The sequence below is a fragment of the Arvicanthis niloticus genome, chromosome 4 (genome assembly GCF_011762505.2).
Source record: "Arvicanthis niloticus isolate mArvNil1 chromosome 4, mArvNil1.pat.X, whole genome shotgun sequence".
Classification (NCBI taxonomy): domain Eukaryota; kingdom Metazoa; phylum Chordata; class Mammalia; order Rodentia; family Muridae; genus Arvicanthis; species Arvicanthis niloticus.
This window is the reverse complement of record NC_047661.1, coordinates 70748434-70768223: the sequence shown is the minus strand read 5'-3', so window position 1 is coordinate 70768223 and position 19790 is coordinate 70748434. Positions and strand designations below refer to the sequence as shown.

Genomic DNA, 19790 nt, shown 5'->3' with positions numbered 1-19790 from the left:
CAAGCACCCACCTCATTTCCCCTTTTCTTTTTGCTTTACTTGTTTACATGCACACAGTATTCTGCCATACAGAATACCAGGATCAGTCAACTTAAGGAAGACAGCAGGTGTCAGGACCACTTCAACCCTCCTCCAGGCCAGCTCATTAACCTTCTCACAACACAAGCGTGACACCTGGGCTTGAGGAGGAGGGTGACAGGGAACCCAGGTGACATCATTGTCAAACTGTCAGTGTCATTATATCAGCTGGGTGGTTTCCATCACAAAATCTGAGTCAGAGGGTGAACTAGGGAAGGAGGGTGAGTCACAGGTGACTGGTAAGAAAGGAAAACAGAGCATCTGGGGCAAGTCTGTTTCCTGGAGGTGTTCTTATAAAAAGCCAGCTTCACCCATTGCCTTCACACAGAATCCACGCTAACAGAGAGCCTGCTCTTCTCTGAGTATTAGGTAAGTCTCTGCTTGCAACTGATTTGAAATTCTTACTTTTCACTATGGAAAACTGTACAAAGCCAATGTCTATGACAGAGTTGATGTGGGGTGTTTCTGAAAGAAAACAGTAGCATTGTTTTCTTAAATTATAGCACAGTTTGAGTCTGAGAACTTGAGAGATGGTTCGGTTGGTCACTTTAATAGACAGCCATGGAATCAGAGATCAGGGCAGGGGAAGGAAGGATCCACTCAAATGTTCACAAAATTCACACTGGATACAGGCTAAGGTTTAGGTCCAGACAGCTTTCAGAGTTACTGCAGTTCTTACTGGTAGGAACATCAATATAGACATTTAATTTATTAAAAGGATCTGCTAAGGCAACTTTTCGGCCAATATGAAACATACCATACTTGTAGTCTGGCAGAGAAGGTGGCATGTGCAATTGAAATGCCATGCATAGACAGTGCTAGTGAAAGAAGTCATGGTGGGGCGGGACTGTGACGGGGAGGCATGGCTCAAGGACAGTGCCTTAGTGGTAGCACATACCATGAACTATGATGGAAAACCATTTGATAAGCAGAGATGGAAATGGAGGAACTCTGTAAGAAACCATGAGGGCATAAACTAAAAAGCAAAAGCATATGGCCACGGACTAACAGGCAGCCATTCTGTAAGACATACTGAGACTTTTTTGACAAGGAGGTTGGTATGCAGCTGCTTTTGGGTGACACCACTTTCCAGACATCCTGGTGTGTAGGTTCACAAGCCTCTCAGAAGCCAGCTTTTTTGAGACACTTTATTGCTTTTTAAAAAGTATTATTAATATTTTGGTTAGTATAGGGTTTAGCAGAAGATTTTTATATGCATATGTCATTCTTTTCTCTCTTCATTTATGCCTTGGAGCTTCTTCAACTAGGTAAATAACACGACCAGGGAGAAAGCACGTAAGAAGACAACCCACTGAGATGGACCAGAGCAAACCACTCTGGCTCATAATCTTTAAAAAGTCCAGAAATTATCACCCCATGTTTTATTTTCAAGTGTAGAAGTCAGCATGGAGAGAGGCTCTTTTCTCTAAAGGGGCCTGAAATCAAATTGACTTGATGTTGAGGTTGCCTTCTTTTTCAGTGAATCATTAAATTGTCTTTTCTCTTTCCAGGACCAAGTGCTATCTAATCATGAGTTCCCACCAGCAGAAGCAACCCTGCACTGTACCCCCTCAGCTGCACCAGCAGCAGGTGAAACAGCCTTGCCAACCACCACCCCAGGAACCTTGTGCTCCCAAAACCAAGGAGCCTTGCCACCCTGTTCCTGAGCCCTGCAACCCCAAGGTGCCAGAGCCCTGCCAGCCTAAGGTGCCTGAGCCCTGTCAGCCTAAGGTGCCTGAGCCCTGCCAGCCTAAGGTTCCTGAGCCCTGCCACCCTAAGGCACCAGAGCCCTGCCACCCTAAGGCACCAGAGCCCTGCCAGCCTAAGGCACCAGAGCCCTGCCAGCCTAAGGCACCAGAGCCCTGCCAGCCTAAGGTTCCTGAGCCCTGCCACCCCAAGGCACCTGAGCCGTGCCACCCTGTTGTTCCTGAGCCCTGCCCCCCAACTGTCACTCCATCACCATACCAGCAGAAGACAAAGCAGAAGTAATGTTGCCACACAGCTATGCCTGAAGACCTGATCACCAGATGCTGAGGCTGCTTTCCAACCTGCTTATGAGTCCCATTGCCTTGTGCTACATATGCTGTGACCTTCAGTCTTAATCCCTTCCTGCTAAGAAGTTGTCTCTCATTCTCATCCTCAAGGATTCCTGAGCCTCTTAACATTGCCCAAATTCTCATAAAATGGCTATTTTTTCCATGGCTCAGGATTCATCTGAAGGGGAGGGGGGTGGAGAGTGAGACAAGTGTATATTCGATGATATTCTTTCCGCCCCAATTAAAAACATTTTAACTCCATATATGGCTGTGTATGTGTATCAGTGGCTGACTGAACTGTCATTACTTTCTCAGTATGAAGCAGAAACTTGTACGGCAAAAACTGGTCAGTAGGTCTATGGCTAAAAGATGCCTGATTTTGCGATTGAGTATGTGGTGTGTGTGTGTTTGTGTGTGTGTGTGTGTGTGTGTGTGTGTGTGTGTGTGTGTGTGTTACACATAGAACACACTGGTACAAGAGTATTCAAGGCCACTTGGTTATATTACTTTGGGAAATCAAAAGGTTATCTTCTTTAACCTGGGTGGATCACATCCAAGGGTATTTGTTGCATATTTTTTCTCATCACTTACTGTGAAATCTTTGCCCTGAATTGTTCTTATTCTAGTCAGTTGATTCTCTTAAAAACTGATTCAAAGAAACAGTGCTTGTGTACTCAATCTGCATTTTTATTTTTTAGCCATCTTTCCTTTTGGACATCCACAACACATAGTACCAAAATTGATATTCTGACCTCAAACATGTATCCACCAAATACACACAGAAGACAAATCCTTCCCACTGACATTGAAACACATTTCCGTATAGTTAGATCTCCAAAATCATGCATCATATACACTAACCACATTACTTCAGTCATTCATCTTTGAGTACCACTGAGTGCTCACTGAGGATGGTGCCTGCCCTAAGAGTAACCTAAGAAAAATGGTCCTATGCATGTAAACATCTTTTTATCCCCCTCTCTCTTCCTCACATTTATATTCATTGTCCTTGTATTTTTTAATTCTCTACATAAAACTTAAGAGAAAATGCATTAAATGAAAAGGGTCAAGGAAAAGTGTAAACAGGTTTCAGAAGACAGTTTAGTGCAGATAAGACAAAAAAAACCCATAAAGTTGAGTGTAAGTTAGTAGGATATAAAATTTTGGAACAAGGGAGTGTTGCAAAGTATCTAGTTCATGTTCCAGATACCTGGCATGGATCGATAATTACTAACAGTCACCAAGAAATCAAATTTCTAATTTATTGAACCCAAATCTATGGCTTGTGTCTCTGGTCTACTTTACTGACCCTTTTTTCAGGTTTCTCCGATGATCAGAGGGTCTGTGTTCATGAAACTGACTTAGTCAAGGGGAAATTTCAGAGGGGCTTCAGTGTTCCCTGGGATGTATCTAGCAGTAGACATGTAGTCCCTGTGAGGTGTACATGGGGCTCCAAATTTGGAAAATTCTTAGAGATACTTGGGAAGCAAAAGACAAAAATTGATTGCCAAGGATTTGTAAATTGGGCACCTGGCCATCTGGCAGATACAATGACATCACATGTGCACGTGTCATGAGGTAATTTTAAATTATGGCTTGTTTCCATGATGGAAAATGCCATTAGTGTTTCTAGAAACAGTCGTCGTTGGCAGACCTTGAGTTAGGACACTGGCCAGAACACTAACTTTCAGAGGTATAAAGGAAAACGACTTTGAGGGTTGAGCAAAATCAATCAAATTCTTCACACTTTTGGGAGGATTATAAATCCAAATATGATTATCAATTCATTCAGGCCAGCTTCGAAAAAATGAGTGAAAACTATTTGGGGGGGGTATAGTTTAGTGATAGAGTATGTAACTAGCATGGATGAAACTGTACATTCAGTACCCAGAAACAGACACACACAAAAAAAATATGCTTCGCACACCTTCTAAACCCCACTAAGAATCAGTTATTCCTGACACATTTCAGTATTATACACAACATGAAGGATGAGGCTGAGGCGACTGAGGCATCATCACCATGGAAAATGCTTGGCTGCTCGTGCCTAAATGTGTAATCATACTATGATCAAGTAAGAATAATCACACAGAAAAAAATCATGGACCATATCAGGATCATATAAAATCCCATGGCATGTAATACATATAGTCATATCTGTGTACAAAACAAAAGGAAATGTAAAAGTAGTTCTAGGACAGAAAGGTGTGTGTCACAGAGACTGTAAGGAGAGGAGGGAAGGAAAACTGTGGTAGGGTGCTGTAATTATTTTAAAAAGTGGCCGTCGGTCAAGCCAACTGTCTAAGCTGCAGCGTCTGGCTAGCTCAGCTGCCATGTTGCCTGGCCAGAGGCCACGTGCATGCCACAGCTAGAAATAGCCAGCCAGAAACACCAGCCCTGCCACCCATGAGACGCCAGCATGGGAGATGGCTCTGCCAATCTTCCACGCTGTCTCCACAAGGCTGGACATTTCCTAGACCACCATCCTGCCATCCATGCAGGCCCAGTAGAAAAATGAGACTCTAATGCTTAGATTATCCAAAGGCTTATATATTTAGTAATGATCAATAACAAGATGCCCTTACAATCAGAGGTGTAACCCAATACCCAACCTAGATATATCAACTACCTTTGTTGCTACAGACAAGTGAACATCAGCCTCCATGGCCCCCTCTCTCATTCTCTGTCTCTCCCTTAGCTCCTCCTCTTCCTTCTCCTCCTCTTCCCTTACTCCTCCTCTTCCTTTCCTTACTCTTCCCACCTTAGCTCCTCCTACAGTATGGTGTAATATATGAGAGAAGAATAAAACAAAATAAAACAAAACGCTGCAAGTTTCTTTCTGAAGGCCCAAAGCACTTTCCAGAAAATCAACCCAAGGGTGAAAATAGTAGGGCCATGGTTTTAAGTCTGTTGATTTGTTCTTCCTCCCCTCCTCTCCACTCTCCTCCCCCTCTCCTCCCCTCCCTCCTTCTCTCTCTTCCTCCCTCTCCCTCTCTCCCTCTGTCCCTCTTTCCCTCTCATTCTCCTTCCTTCTTCCTCTCCCTCTCTCTCTCCTTTCTCCCTCTCCCTCTCTCTCCTCTCTCCATCTCTCCCTCTCTCTCCCTCTCTCTCTCTTCCTCTCTCCTTCCTTTTCTCTTCCTCTCCTCTCTCCTCCTCCTCCTCCTCCTCCTCCTCCTCCTCCTCCTCCTCCTCCTCCTCCTCCTCCTCTACGTCTTCTTCGTCTCCTTCTCGTTCTCACACCCCGTCTCTCTCCCTCACGCTCTCTCTCTCCCCCCCCACTCTAGTTTGACTCCCTGACTTTTGAAACTGGAATCCCAAGATTACAGGGCACTGGGCAGGAACAGCTCTTTTCCTACTGTCAGAGGCTGTTATTCCTTATCTGAACAGTAGAGGGTAGTTGCTGCCTTTTGATGAATAACAGAAGACCTACAGGTTCACATCCTGGTTTGTTTACTGCTCCTTATCCAGATAAAACCTTGAGTGTTCAGTTTCCTCTTTTCAAGACTGCATCTTGGTCTCCTCATTGTTACATCAGTGCTGTTAGCAAGGCCACAAGTCCTCAGGTGACAAGCCTGGCAGAAACAAAATATTGTAAAGGTTCATTTGTGTCTTTCAATCTGACTACCAGAATATTAAAAAATTTACCCCAAAGACATGGAAATTTCTCCAAGAATCTCATGCTGAGAAAAAGAAAAGGCCCTGGACAGGGGTACAACCTCTCCAGAAAAATATTTCACACAGTTTTAAAAACTTAACACTTAATAGCCTGAGATTACAGCCTAGACAATGAGGGACCTACTTTGACCAGGCCTGCTTAGATGGCATATCTGTGGTCAGATATTTAAACTTCAATATTACTTAAGGCAGATAGACTTGGGGCAGGGGTGTGTTGCATGGTTTTGTCCCTCTTTCCAATTTGAACACAATAAATAAATTGTTTTCTATTTTCCACTATTAATTTGTGTCTTTTAACAATATTTTTAGGTTTATCTATTTTATTGAACATATATAGTGTAGCAGTGTTTGACTGCATACATGTAAATGCCCCACATGTGCATCTGGTGCCAAAGGATATCAAAAGAGAGTGGCAGATCCCCTGAAACTGGAGCTTCAGATGGCTTTGAGACACCATGTGGGTGCTGAAAACCAAAACCAGATAGATTTTCTGCAAGAATAGAAAGAGCTGTTAATCATGGAGCCATCTCCCCAACCCCAAGGGGCCTCTTTTACCCAGCAAAATTGGGCACGGGTGGCTGAAGCTGGCTTTGGGGCACGTAGGCTGTGTTTGATATCATCCATATGTGTTGAATAAAAAGCACAGTATTTGGTTTATACAAGAACTTTGTGTGAGGTAGTTCATCCTAGACTGCTGGCTGAATCCTCCTTAGCTCTGTTTAGGCGTATCTTCTGTGGATAACTGTGTCAACCACCTTCCTAGTCAGCTTCCTCTATAGTCAGCTTCCTTCACAGACAACTTCCTCCACAGGCATCTTCCTACACCTCTACTTGACACCACATTTCCTTTCCTGCTCTTCCTTTGCCCCCTGTCCATTTTCTGGATTATGTTTAACACTTACCCATCCAACATATTTCTCCAGAGCCAAGTGGCCAGTCTGGATGGTTTGGTTATTATTAGACCTCCTTTGGTATTTGTTTGTTGATGGGTTCAGCTCCCAATGTACACAGCTCATCCGATCTGTACTTCTCATGTCACACACTCTTCCTGGACTCAGATCTGACTTTCTATGAAGACAGGAACATTCTATGTATTCACTGGACTCAGCCTGCACCCTCAAGTTGTCCAAGTCATTGAATGTTGATAGTCCATTCTTTTGCTGAATGATTCATTTGACAGAAGCATCTGCCCTATGGATTGGCAAGGAAGTTTTGTTCTACCCAGTCAACCAGGTGACTTGAGCTCCTTGCCCTGTGTACTTTAAACACCTTCCAAGTCTTTCCACTTCACACTGCTATATGAACTTGAAAAGGCCTACTTATGGGCAGGAAAACTTATTCCTGGAGTCCAGAGGTGATCTTCATCACTGGGCCTACTGTCCACTGGGACCAATGCATTTTTGTAGTATTATGAAGGTGTATCAAATTTGGAGTATAAATCATGTCTGTGCTTAAAAGAGAAAAGAAACACAAGACATCAAGGGTATGTCAAAGCCTTTAACAACCCACTCCTTTATTCATTACTTGTATATTACTCCACCACCACCCTTTATCTTTCTCACAACATAGCTTCTGCCAAAGAAGTGATGGCAGGAAGTCAACCTTCTATCCCCACCTCACTATTTGGGATGATACATAGTCATTTACATCAGCTTATTATGAATCAGGTCTTCATAAACCAAAACATTAGGATATTAAATCTACAAACTATCTCTTCCTCATTACCAGGGCAGTGTGGTATAGTAAAAGAAGGAAGGAAAACTTCATTAATATCCGTGTGGATGAATGAAGAATGGAAGTCATAAACTCCATCTACTAAGTAACATAAGCCCACTCTGGGTGGACCCGCATGGTCCTCTGTGCTAGTGTCTCCAGCTACTTTTGTGACCATTAATGTCTACAGCCATGCTTATAAATACTTAGGAATCTTGTGGAAGCCTTTGGCAGAGTGTGCTTCTATAAAACCCTGCAAGTCCTTCTAAGGTTGTTCTCATCCCATTCCATACTTGCATGTTAGACTGGGATTATGAATAAGGACTGCTTTCTACATATCATATTTTTTAAAACAAACTTTTGTATTAATTTACACCTATAGGTATTTTGTTTGTATGAATACTGTACATCACCTATATACCTGCTGTTCTGGGAAACCCAGAATAGAGTGGTGGATCACTGGAACTGGAATTGCATATGGCTGGGAGCCACAATATGGGTTCTGGGAATCAAATCCAGGTCCTTTAAAAGAACACCTAAGCACTGAGCCACTTCTCCAGTCCTTGCTAGAGCAGGAAGGGCTTCATGATGACCAGTTTGAGAGTCTCATAGAGGCAATGACATAACTCTGATATGGGTGTTATAGTATGTTTCATGGGAGTTGTGTCTCTCAAACATTTAATTTTTGCCTTGTGTACTGCAGTTGGGCCTCATATTTGCCATCTTCACAATGAGCTCAATGACAGTGCTTTTAGCTTTCAATTCCATCCTCATCTGATAACCACATACCTTATTTTCCAGAGCAGTCACATGAGTAAGAAAACACCACACATTTTGTCTTTCTGTCTTACTTACTTCACCTAATATGATCATTTTCATTTTGACACATGACTCACAGCTAGTGGCTAGTGACTAGTGACTAGTGACTAGTGACTAGTGACTAGTGACTAGTGGTTAGTGGCTAGTGGCTAGTGGCTAGTGGCTGCTTTTGGTACTGTCTTCAAATACAGTCCTTGCAGTCTCAAGTTTCTTGGGTGGACACACCATATAAGTCCTATTACCTTAGGCTGGGCACTGATTTGTTTAGTTTTGTTTTTAAACTTAGCTTACAAAGTTGTAGGTTTCCTTATGACATTTTCACACACATTTAGTTGTGGCAAATCACTCTTTTTTACCTATTTCTCTGCAAAAGCAGCATGTGCTGGTCGTTCCTACGTGAGCTTCTCAGTCCAAGAATTCCTGTTGGCATCCTTTCAGCCCACAGTACCGTCTGTCCCTTATGAGAACGTGCCCATCTTGGAGGCAACATATACATGGATCTTGCCTTTTAATGAATTCTTATTTTTATTGTTTAATTAGAGAATTTAGACCATGAATAGTCAGTTACTACTGAAAAGTATACACCAATTCCTGCCATTTTGTTGGTGTTACAGTATTTGCCGTTTTCATATCCCTCTGTTGCTTAACTATTATACAACTCTGATTTATTTTACTCTGTGACTTCATGTGTGCTTTTCTTCCTCTTCACTCTGAAAGATTGCTTCAATTTTCTGCTGTAAAGCTGACTGACTGGTCATGAATTCGTTTTGCTTGTTTTTAATCAAGGAAAGATTTATACTTCTTTCAATGATGACAGATATTTTCATTGTGCATAGTAGTTTGGGTTAGCAGTTATCTTTCAGAACTTGAAATGCATCATTCCAAATCCCTACGGCTTTTAAAGTTTCTGGGAAAAAAAAAAAACCTGATAGTATCCTGATAGGCCTGCTTTTACATATGACTTAGTCATTCTTTCTTGTAACATTTAATCTACTTTCCTTGTTCTGCATACTTAGTAGTTATATTATTAGTATTATGATAAACTATACTGTAGTACTAGTATTATAATATTATGAGGGAAGTTATATTTGATGTTGTCTGTTTATAGTTCTATATGTCTCCCATAACTGGATTGCCCTCTTTTCATCAGATTTTGAGGATTTTCTGCTGTGGTTTTTCTGAAAATATTTTCTTTACTTTCACAATAAAATTCTTCTCCTTCTACATTCATAATTCTTGGATTTAGTTATTTCACTGTTTCCCAAACATCTTGAAAGTTCCTTTTTTCTTATTATTAATTTATGCTAGACTTTGCAAAAAAAAAACTGTTCTAATTCTTTGTCTTTAATCTTAGATATTATGTCTTTTCTCTGATTCATTCTACTTATGAAGCTTTCCAGAGATTTTTTTATTTTACTTATTTTGTTTTTCATTTTCTGTATTAAAATTATTTTTTCATCAACATTTCTTCTTATTTATTTACTATTTTGTATCCATGTATGCATGTGTGGTATATGAGTGTGTTAATATGTATTTTCATATAGAAATGTTCACATGTATATAGAGCCCAATGGTTAATGTTAGGTATCTATCTTGTCACTCCGAACTTTATTTTTTGAAAGGAAGTCTCTCACTGAACTTTATAATTAGCTAGACAAACTGACCACTAAGCTCTGGTCATCCTCCTATTCTTTTACCCAGTGCTTGGAGTATACCTGTGGAGCAGCATCCCCAGCTTGTACGTGGAAGGTGGGGATCTGAACTCAGGTTGTTGTGGTTTCATAGCAACCACTTTACCAACTGAACCATCTCTTCATTTCCAACCCACTTTCATCTGTATTTCCATCTCTTTATCAAATTCATTTTAAAATTCATTTAGATTTTATTATTTACATGTGGGTGCATCTCTCTCTCTCTCTCTCTCTCTCTCTCTCTGTGTGTGTGTGTGTGTGTGTGTGTGTGTGTGTGTGTGTTTGTGTCTGTGTGTGTGTGTGTGTGTGTGTGTGTGTGTGTGTGTGTGTGTACATACATGGGAATACACAGAGAAGCCAAAAAAGACTGTTGGATTCCTTGGAGCTGGAGTTATGGGTGGTTATGAGGCACTTGACATAAGTTCTGGAAACCAAACTTGTGTCATTTAGAAGAATAGCAGGTGTTCTTAATCACCAAGCCATGTTTGCAACCCCCAAATTTCCCTTTTATATCTTGCACTGGCTTCCTATTTATATTTCCTCCTGGTTCGTTCAGAAGTTTATTTTTTTCTGATTTCTTAAATATCTTATTGTTACTCCTTCGAGTTTATTGTCTTTGATTTCATTTACTTTACCCACATGAAAGGCCATTACTATGAATTAAAAATTTTGGAGGAGTTATAACAACATGATATTCTTTACACTTGTGATTTTTCATTGGGAATTATGCATCTAAAGTTAGGGCATAGATTACTTTTTTTTTTTTTTTTTTTAGATTTTCTCTTATTTTTTCAGCAGAAGTGTTCACAAAATTCAAGAGTAACTAAGTTATTGTAATGTGATATTGTTTGCCTTGAGTAGACTGTTGGATGAGACTTCCTGAACAATGTTTACTACTGTTTTTAAAATATTATCTGCAGTAAACACTATCAAAAGGCAACTATCTTTTCTTATGCCTATGTTAAGTACAGTCTTTACTTCTCAAGGAAACTTCTCTTTGCAACTGATGGAAAATATTACAGAAAAATCACAACAAATCAGACTGTAGAGTTGTAGAGCACAGTCCCAGTGGATCTAGAAAACATATCCCACTCATAGTGTTCAGGTAACAATGTAGAAGGTGCAGAAAAATTCTAAGAGCCAGAGCACTAGGAGTTTAGTATGAGATTGTGTCTCCCAGAAACACCAGAAGCTACACCCATGCAGTTTCACTAACAAGACTCTCTAAACGTGAGCTGAACAAGGACAACAACAAAGGACGTGTCAAGGAGAATGAGGAAAATGCCACAAGGCCTCAACTTTACACGAAGAAATACAGGCATTTAGAGAATCTTGAAACTGAGAAAATTAATCTTACCAAGGGAAGAGCACAAGAATTAATCATCCAGTATCAATGGAAAGTTCCCAAAATATGCATATAGCCAATGTTATACAGACTTAGTAGGTTGTATTTAGAAATATATGTATATGCATGTATTTATATGTAGCAACAATCAATGAATTAATAACCTTCAGCCATAACCCATTCATCCCAAGAAAACATCTTTTCGTTTTAAAAGATTTTTATTTATTTTTATTTATTTATATATTTATTATTCTTTTTTTACAGTCTAGTGATTATCCCCCATCTGGTCTCCCCTTCCATAGTTCCTCATCCCATTCCTCCTCCCCTTGCCCCCTGTCTCCAAGAGGATGTCCCCTCCCCCACCCCACCATACCTCCCCACTCCCTGGGGCCTTAAGTCTCTTGAGGGTTAGGTACATCTTCTCTCATTGAGGCCAGATCAGGCAGTTCTCTGCTGTATATGTGTTGGGGGCCTCATATCAGCTAGTGTATGCTGCCTGGTTGGTAGTTCAGTGTCTGAGAGGTCTCAGGGTTCCAGGTTACATGAAACTGCTGGTCTTCCTAAGGGGTCGCCGGCCTCCTCAGCTTCTTTTAGTCTTTCTGTAATTCAACCCCAAGGATCTTCTGCTCTGTCCACTTCTTGGATGTAAGTATTTGCATCTGATTCTTTCAGCTGCTTGTTGGGGCTCTCAGAGGGCAGCCATGCTAGGCTCCTGTCTGTAAGCATACCATAGCATCAGTAATAGTGTCAGTCCTTTGAGCCTCCCAATTTAGTCCTTGAGCTGGATCCCAATTTAGACTGGTCACTAAACCCCCTTCCCCTAGTCTCTTCTCCATTTTTGTCCCTGCAGTTCTTTTAGACTGGGTCAGAGTTTTTGACTGTGGAATATCAACCCTATCCCTCCACTTGATGTCCTGTCATTCTACTGGAGGTGAACTCTACAAGTTCCCTTTCCCCATGGTTAGGCACTTCATCTAAGATCCCTCCCTTTGAGTTCTGAGCAATTTCCTAGGTCTCTGGTACATTCTAGAGGGTCCCCCCACCTCTTACCTCCCAAGGTTTCCTGTTTTCATTCTTTCTGCTGGCCCTTAGGGCTTCATCCCTGTTCTCCACCCCGCAATAGGTGATCATGTTCTCCTTTGCTTCTCCCTGGACCCTGTTTCCACTCAGATCCTTCCTCCCTCTGCCACACACTCCTCCTTGATTGCTTTCTTTTCTCTCCCAAGTGGGATTAAGGCATCTTTACTTGGGCCCTTTTTTTGGCTAATATCCACTTATTAGTGAGTACATAGCATACATGTCCTTTTTGAGTCTGAGTTACCTTACTCTGAATGATATTCTCTAGTTTCATTCATTTGACTGCAAAACTCATGATGTCCACCTTCTTAATAGCTGAGTAGTATATTCATTATGCAAATGAACCCCATTTTCTGTTGTGGAACATATGGGTTGATTTCAGCTTCTGGCTACCACTAATAAGGCCTCTATGAACTTAGAAAGCATCTTCAATAAATGGTGCTGGTCTAACTGGCAGTCAGTATGTAGAAACATGAAAATAGGTCCATATTTGTCACCTTGCACAAAGCTCAAGTCCAAGTGGATCAAGGACCACGACATAAAACCAGGTACACTGAATCTAATAGAAGAGAAAGTGGGAAAGAGCATTGACATCGGGGTGTGTGGATTTCCTAAACAGAACTCCAGTGGCTCAGGTTCTAAGATCAAGAATTGATGCATGGGAAACTATGAAACTGAAAAGCTTCTGTAAGGCAAAGGACATAGTCAATAGGACAAATTGGCAACCTATAGATTGGGGAAAAAAAACTTCACTAACCCCACATCTGATAGAGGGTTAATATGCAAAATATATAAAGAACTCAAGAATCTAACCTCCAACAAAACCAAACAACCCAATCAAAAAAAAAAATGGAGTATAGAGCTAAATAGAAAATTCACAACAGAGGATTCTCAAACAGCCTAGAAACACTTAAACTAATGTTCAAAGTCCTTAGCCATCAGGGAAATGCAAATCAAAATGACCCTAAGATTCCACCTTATATCAGTCAGAATCACTAAAATCAAAACCTCAGGTGACAGCACATGTTGGAGAGGATGTGGAGAAAGAGGAACACTCCTCTATTTCTGGTGGAATTAGAAACTGGTACAACCACTCTGGAAATCAATCTGAAGTTTCTTTAGAAAATTGGAAATAGTTCTACCTGAAGACCCAGCTATACCACTACTGGGCATATAACCAAAACATGCCACACCATGCCACAGGGGCAGGTGTTCCACTATATTCATAGAAAGCATCTTTTCTAAATGAAAGTTCCTGATTGGCTGACACTGTCTGAGGACTGTCTCTCAGGCAGTCCTCAATTAGTTCCTCTTGCAGGAGATGCCTTTGCAGCTTTGCTGCCCCCTGCATTTATGTAGAGGTAGCCTTGCTGTTCCTCCTACAGGAGTGTGTGATTCATAATGCTGTAACTCAGATTCTCATAATTAGAGCTTAGCGTAAAGTCTTATGAGCAGCTGGTCTCTCTGGGAACAAAATCATAGAAAGAAAGAATATGAGGCAAAGGGAGAATTTAACCAAGTACTTCAAAATGACTATGTTAAAAAATATTACTGAACATTCATACTCCATGAACAACTAGAACATGAGTCTTGGGATTTTCTTAGAGAACAGAAAAAAATTGTTATGGATATATTATCCCTGAGTTGACAAGAGAAGCATTTATATGTGACTTAAGATAATTATGACCACTTGATAATAAAAGATGCTACACTTTAAGCTTTTATACCATAAATGCATTATAGATTCTCACAGACAGCTTATAACATGACATCAGATCACCTGAGTTAGAAAAAGAAAGAGCCTAGAGAAATGTGTAGAGATAGTCTCTACAGTAATGATAGCTGTGAGAATACAATCCAAAACATTTGGAAAGTGTGCTGAAGAGGTGATTGGTACCATCAAAAACAAAACAAAACAAAACAAAACAAAAAAACAAAAACAGGTCTCAAAAAAGTCTCAGGACAGTGAAATTGGAAGACAAACAACTCCTCATTCCCTGAGAAAAGAGGTGAACTAATAGAAAAAACTAAGATAGCTAAAGATGTCAGACATACCCTCAATATCTGTCAGAGTCATCTTCTCTGAAACAGTTATTTTCTCTGAAACAGATCCTTGGGCATAAGCAACATTGCCAAGGAAAAAAACAGAGCTTCTCAGAAGAGTAAAAACTGCACTCAGTGTGCCAATCAATCAAACTAGATCAACAGGGTTAGGGTAAAATTAACTCTAACTTTTGAAGGCAGAAAGGCTTTAGCTGGGGAGATGAAGCATTATTCAAAGAACAGAATAAAGAAGTTTCCCCTCAGCCATGGACAATTTTATCTGACTAGATGTGTAGGTCTGGGAAAATTGGGAGGGCAAGAGGTCAGGAGGAAACAAAGGAGGAAGGAAGAAGGGAGTGGGAGAAATAGAGAAGGAAGAGGAGGAGAGAGGGAGAATTTCAAATCAATGAGAGACACAGGGATCTCATTTCTCAAGGAGATTTCATTTCCTAGGGAAAAAATATTTCTTCTAGAACCAAGATTCACACTCTAAGGGGAACATGAAAGAGACACATCAGAGATACTGCAGAGGCAGTACCATTCACCAATGGGTTAATGCTGGAGCAGAAAGCAGGATCCCCAATGGAGCAGCAAGTCTCCCAGAGCTCCCAGGACTAGGTTCCTGAGAGGTGTTTAATGAGGAAGGAACCTGGTCCTGACTCTAAAGGAGAGCTAATGTGATATAGAAACTTGAGCTTAGGTGTAGTGCGACTCTGAAATCACCCCAGAAAGAAACAGCAGGTAGAATCCTAACAGAGACAGAAGTAAATACAAAAGACAGGCAATGAAAGTATTTGCTCCTGATGAAACTTCACCCTCTTCCCAGCTCATAATATAATGTATATCACAGAATGACTCATTTCCAAATGCAGCCCTATGGCTCTTATTGACTTGAAATTCTCTCCTCATCTTCTCCCTCCCTGTTCTTCCTCTCTCTTCCTTTCTCTCACTCCTTTCTTTACTCCTTCCTTCATTTCTTCCTGACTCTCCACAGACCTACACATCTATTCAGATAAAACTGCCCACTGGCTGAGGGGAGATTTTCCCCTTTAACTGGTTCCCTTAGCCCAGATCCTCTAAGCAAAAGAAACTAATATGATTCACTCATTCTGAATCCTCTGTGTCCTCTGGAAGAACCACAAATGCTGGCTCCTCCCCCATCCCCCTTCAGTTTTCAAGAGGCTCTGTAGGATTAGTCTGAGCTAAAGATTAGAGGCCCAGCCAAGAAGCATGACTTTCTGGTCCCAGAAACAAACAAACAAACAAACAAACAAACAAAAAATTCCTCCTGTTTTCATTTATTGCCTCTACTACCACCAGAGTCCATTGTCTCCATAGCAATCACTCCCCAAGGAGTAGACACAGAATACCCAGGTGATTATCACTGTTAAATGCTGGGAGCCAAGACCCCCTTCTGCCTGAGAGCAAATGTCAGTTAAGTAAACAGCCTGAGTTAAGGAATACTTTATTTATTGCCCTTCTGCCAGGGAGAAAATATTAATCAGATAAGCAACTGTAGCTGAGAAATGTTTTAATTGCCTTCTTGCTTGTGAGAAAATATTTAGATAAGTAATTTGGGCTAAGAATTCTTGTGGGCTTAGAGAACTCTGCAATTACAGGATGACCCTGGACCCTGACTGTCCGATGACCCTCCTGCCTGCTTGCCTTTATAACTACAGCCTGAACAATAAAGTTTAAACACTAGATCAGACATTCAGACTGGTGCTTCTTCCTTGTGTCTCTTGTCTCTTCATTCTTTCGCCCCCTTCCCTAGGGTCTCGTCGAATCCCACGGGCCAGGGCAGTTAAAATGTGTGTGTGTGTGTGTGTGTGTGTGTGTGTGTGTGTGTGTGTGTGTGTAAAATGCCAGGGGCCATGAACATCCCTGTGTAGCCCTGTACCATAGTTCCTGGGCCATGCTCTACCAATATTTCTGAGCTGCCTTACCATAATTCTAGGGCCATGCTCTACAGATGGATGCCTCAGAGCCCATATATACCAAGGCTCCTAAGCCAGGTTATGCATGCTTACAGATTCAGGCTGTACCATACTCCCTGAGCCATGATCTATCAACATCCTTGTACTAGGCTGTACCATTGTTCCTGGAGCATACTATACCAATGTCCCTGAGCCAGGATATATTGAGATCTCTGACAAGATAGAAACCAAGCTTCCTGAAGCATACCTTATAACAGACAATCCAGGTCCAGTGAAACTGAAAAACAAGCAGAAGTAATGCAGTCTGGCTGTCAGCAAGCCTATCACCAGCTGCTAAACATTCTTTTCCTGCCTGCTTTGCGGTCTCTATTGTTTGCAGGTCATGTAACCACTTGTAGTCACACTGAATCACACTATCTATTTGTATCCTAAAGATATGTGCCATGAGCGTTGTTGACGCAGGCCTTTAATCTCAGCACTTCAGAGACAGAGACAGAGACAGAGGCAGGAGAATCTGTGTGAGTTCAAGGCCAGTTTGATCTACAGAACACAAGCTCCAGGACATCTAGGGCTGCATAGAGAAACTGTTTCAGAACAAAATGAAACAAAAACAAATGTGATGATACCTTCCCTATACCCTCTGAATTAGGCAGAAGGTCTTAGTGCCTTAATTACTCTTCAGCTCCTCTGAAGAGTGATTCTTTATAGGAAGAAATGTATGTTTCCTATTTTGCTCATGAAATTACTTTTAACATCAATCTTGCCTCTGGGTAAAATTGCAGAATCTTATATATTTCTTTGTCTCCCTTTGTATGTTAAGACCTAGACACTGATAAGGGTTGGTCTAGATGGTTTCTCGGTTGTCATCATGAACTTCCATGGGGACACTTTCCTTCATGCATTTAACCTCTCAGACATCCCAACATATATAGATTCACATACATTCACAGAGATATATATTGTTAGTGAGCTGGTTAGGTTTTTTTTTTTTTTTTTAATTTGATACAAATGTAGACATACCCAGGAAGAGATTAGTTGAGAAAATATCTTCCCATGATTGGCCTATAGCCAAGCCTGTGGGACATTTTCTTAATGATTGGTGTAAAAGGGCCCACCACACTGTGGGACATGATGCCTCTAGGCAGGTGGTCCTGAATTGTATAAGAAAGCTGGCTGAGCAAGCTATGAAGACTGGGCAAATATCAGCATTTCTCCATAGCCTCTGCCTTAGTTCCTGCCTCGAGTTCCTGACTTGACTTCCATTAGTAATGGAGTGTGACCTGAGAGTGGTAAGCTGAAACAAACCAGAACACAACTTCCAACAGCCCAGAGAATGAATATCTGTGTTTGCCCAGTCTTCATAGCTTGCTCAGCCAGCTTTCTTATACAATTCAGTAAAACTTCACTCATGAACTCACAGCAGTTACACAGGCCCTGCCCAAGGCCTACAGGAATTCAATTCAGTAAACATTCCAGCATGGAGGGAGAATGGCTCATGAAACACCACTTCTATTTGAAGATCTATTGCTAATTGATGCTTTTTAAAGAAGAAAATTAAGTTTTCTTTAAGGGTATGGCCCTTGGTAGATGGATCAAGATACAAAGGATGTCTCTATACCCACCACAAGTGTATGAGCAGTAAAAATTATACACAGTAGGTTATGAAAGAAAGATGATAGATGAATAAATAGATAGATAGGAATAAGGAATTGAGAGAAGGAAAGGGTGAGGAGTGAGTATGATCATAATACATTGAATACATGTATGAATTGTCAAAGAATTAATAAAAATATTACTAAAAGACGAAACTAAACAATAAAATAGGGGTAAATCTTAAGCAATGATTAAAAAGGTGAGGATAATTGATCCATCCCAGGCAAATAATCAGCTCTGAGTTTAGTTAACAATAAGTCATATATCTGCAAAATATCAGGGGTGAGAGTTATAAAGAATTTCTAGACAAATCCCTTTATTAAATGTTTAGAGTCTCTCATATTCATAGTATCAATAGCTGTGCATTTTAGATATGACTTCCCCACACTGGATGAAACTACTTAACTATGATAAATCCTAGAGTAATCTCTGGGTCTTGGACTCCTACATCGGCATGAGAATTCCTTACAGAACAGATGATGTCATTCTCTCTGCCAGTTTGACAACTACTCATCACCTTGTTGAACAACCTCTTCACACAGCTGTCACACAGGTCTAAGTAATTGCCAATGGAATTTGGGTTGGTTACACATCATACAGGAAACATCTGTCAAAAAAGAATGCCACATACTTATTTTTAAAAGATTACCATAAAAAGTTTTAGTGACATAAAATGTTCAGGTTGTATCAACAAAATGTAGGCTTTAAGTAACATGAACGAAAAACCTCTGCCAGGCAGTGGTGGTGTATCCCTTTAATCCCAGAACTTGGGAGGCAGAGGCAGAGGCAGAGGCAGAGGCAGAGGCAGAGGCAGAGGCAGAGGCAGAGGCAGAGGCAGAGGCAGAGGCAGAGGCAGAGGCAGAGGCAGAGGCAGAGGCAGAGGCAGAGGCAGAGGCAGAGGCAGAGGCAGAGGCAGAGGCAGAGGCAGAGGCAGAGGCAGAGGCAGAGGCAGAGGCAGAGGCAAGCAGATTTCTATTTCTGAGTTCGAGGCCATCCTGGTCTACAGAGTGAGTTCCAGGACACCCAGGGCTACACAGAGAAACCCTGTCTCCAAAAAAACAAAAACAAAACAAAAAACCTCATCATGGTAATAATGTGTGCATATATATGGGATTACACAAACATTTCTGACAATGAACATGGCAAGATGAACTTGTCTCTGATAACATTTACTTTCTTTGTAAAAATAAATGTGCTTCCTCCCATTATATAGAGTAAGTTTTCATGGGCCAAAATATATTGATATAAATGACTACTTATTAACACTAAGAAAACCCAAGTTTAGTTCCTTGTACCCACATATGAAAGCTCACAACTACCTGTAAAATACAGAGAGAGAGAGAGAGAGAGAGAGATCACTGAGTCCAGAAGAAGAGGAGACACTGTCTTCCATTTGAGAGGATATTCAAGACTCAGGCTGCAGCACGTGCCTATGATAAAGTTTTACTTACAATTAGGCTCAGTAAGAGATTAACAAAATGACTTGCCATCAATCTTATCCACCTTAGATTATTTTTTCTCTCTTCATTAGGTAAAGAACTTTAACTATTCAACTTAAGAGAGCACATCATGGCTTTTCTCTTGTACATCTTAATATTCCACTCAACAGCATGTATGTTGAAGCCATTTTATGTATAATAAGGGTTGCTTGAAAAAAGTCACTACATTATCATGACAGTAGATCCAACAACCAGGGTGAATCCTAACTGACGCAAAGGAGGAT

General features: G+C 41.0%; 1 protein-coding gene across 1 annotated transcript; it reads left to right on the top strand.

Annotated features, from left to right (window-relative positions):
- Positions 1-289: 289 nt before the first annotated feature.
- Positions 290-2375, top strand: LOC117707216 (uncharacterized). The gene is made up of 2 exons (XM_034500639.2): positions 290-447; positions 1590-2375. The coding sequence occupies exon 2, from the start codon at positions 1609-1611 to the stop codon at positions 2065-2067; it is 459 nt and encodes a 152-aa protein (XP_034356530.1). The 5' UTR covers positions 290-447; positions 1590-1608; the 3' UTR covers positions 2068-2375.
- The last annotated feature ends 17415 nt before the right edge of the window (positions 2376-19790 follow it).

Excerpts from the sequence above, each read along its gene's own strand:
- LOC117707216 (XM_034500639.2), top strand. The coding sequence starts at position 1,609 with ATGAGTTCCCACCAGCAGAAGCAACCCTGCACTGTACCCCCTCAGCTG.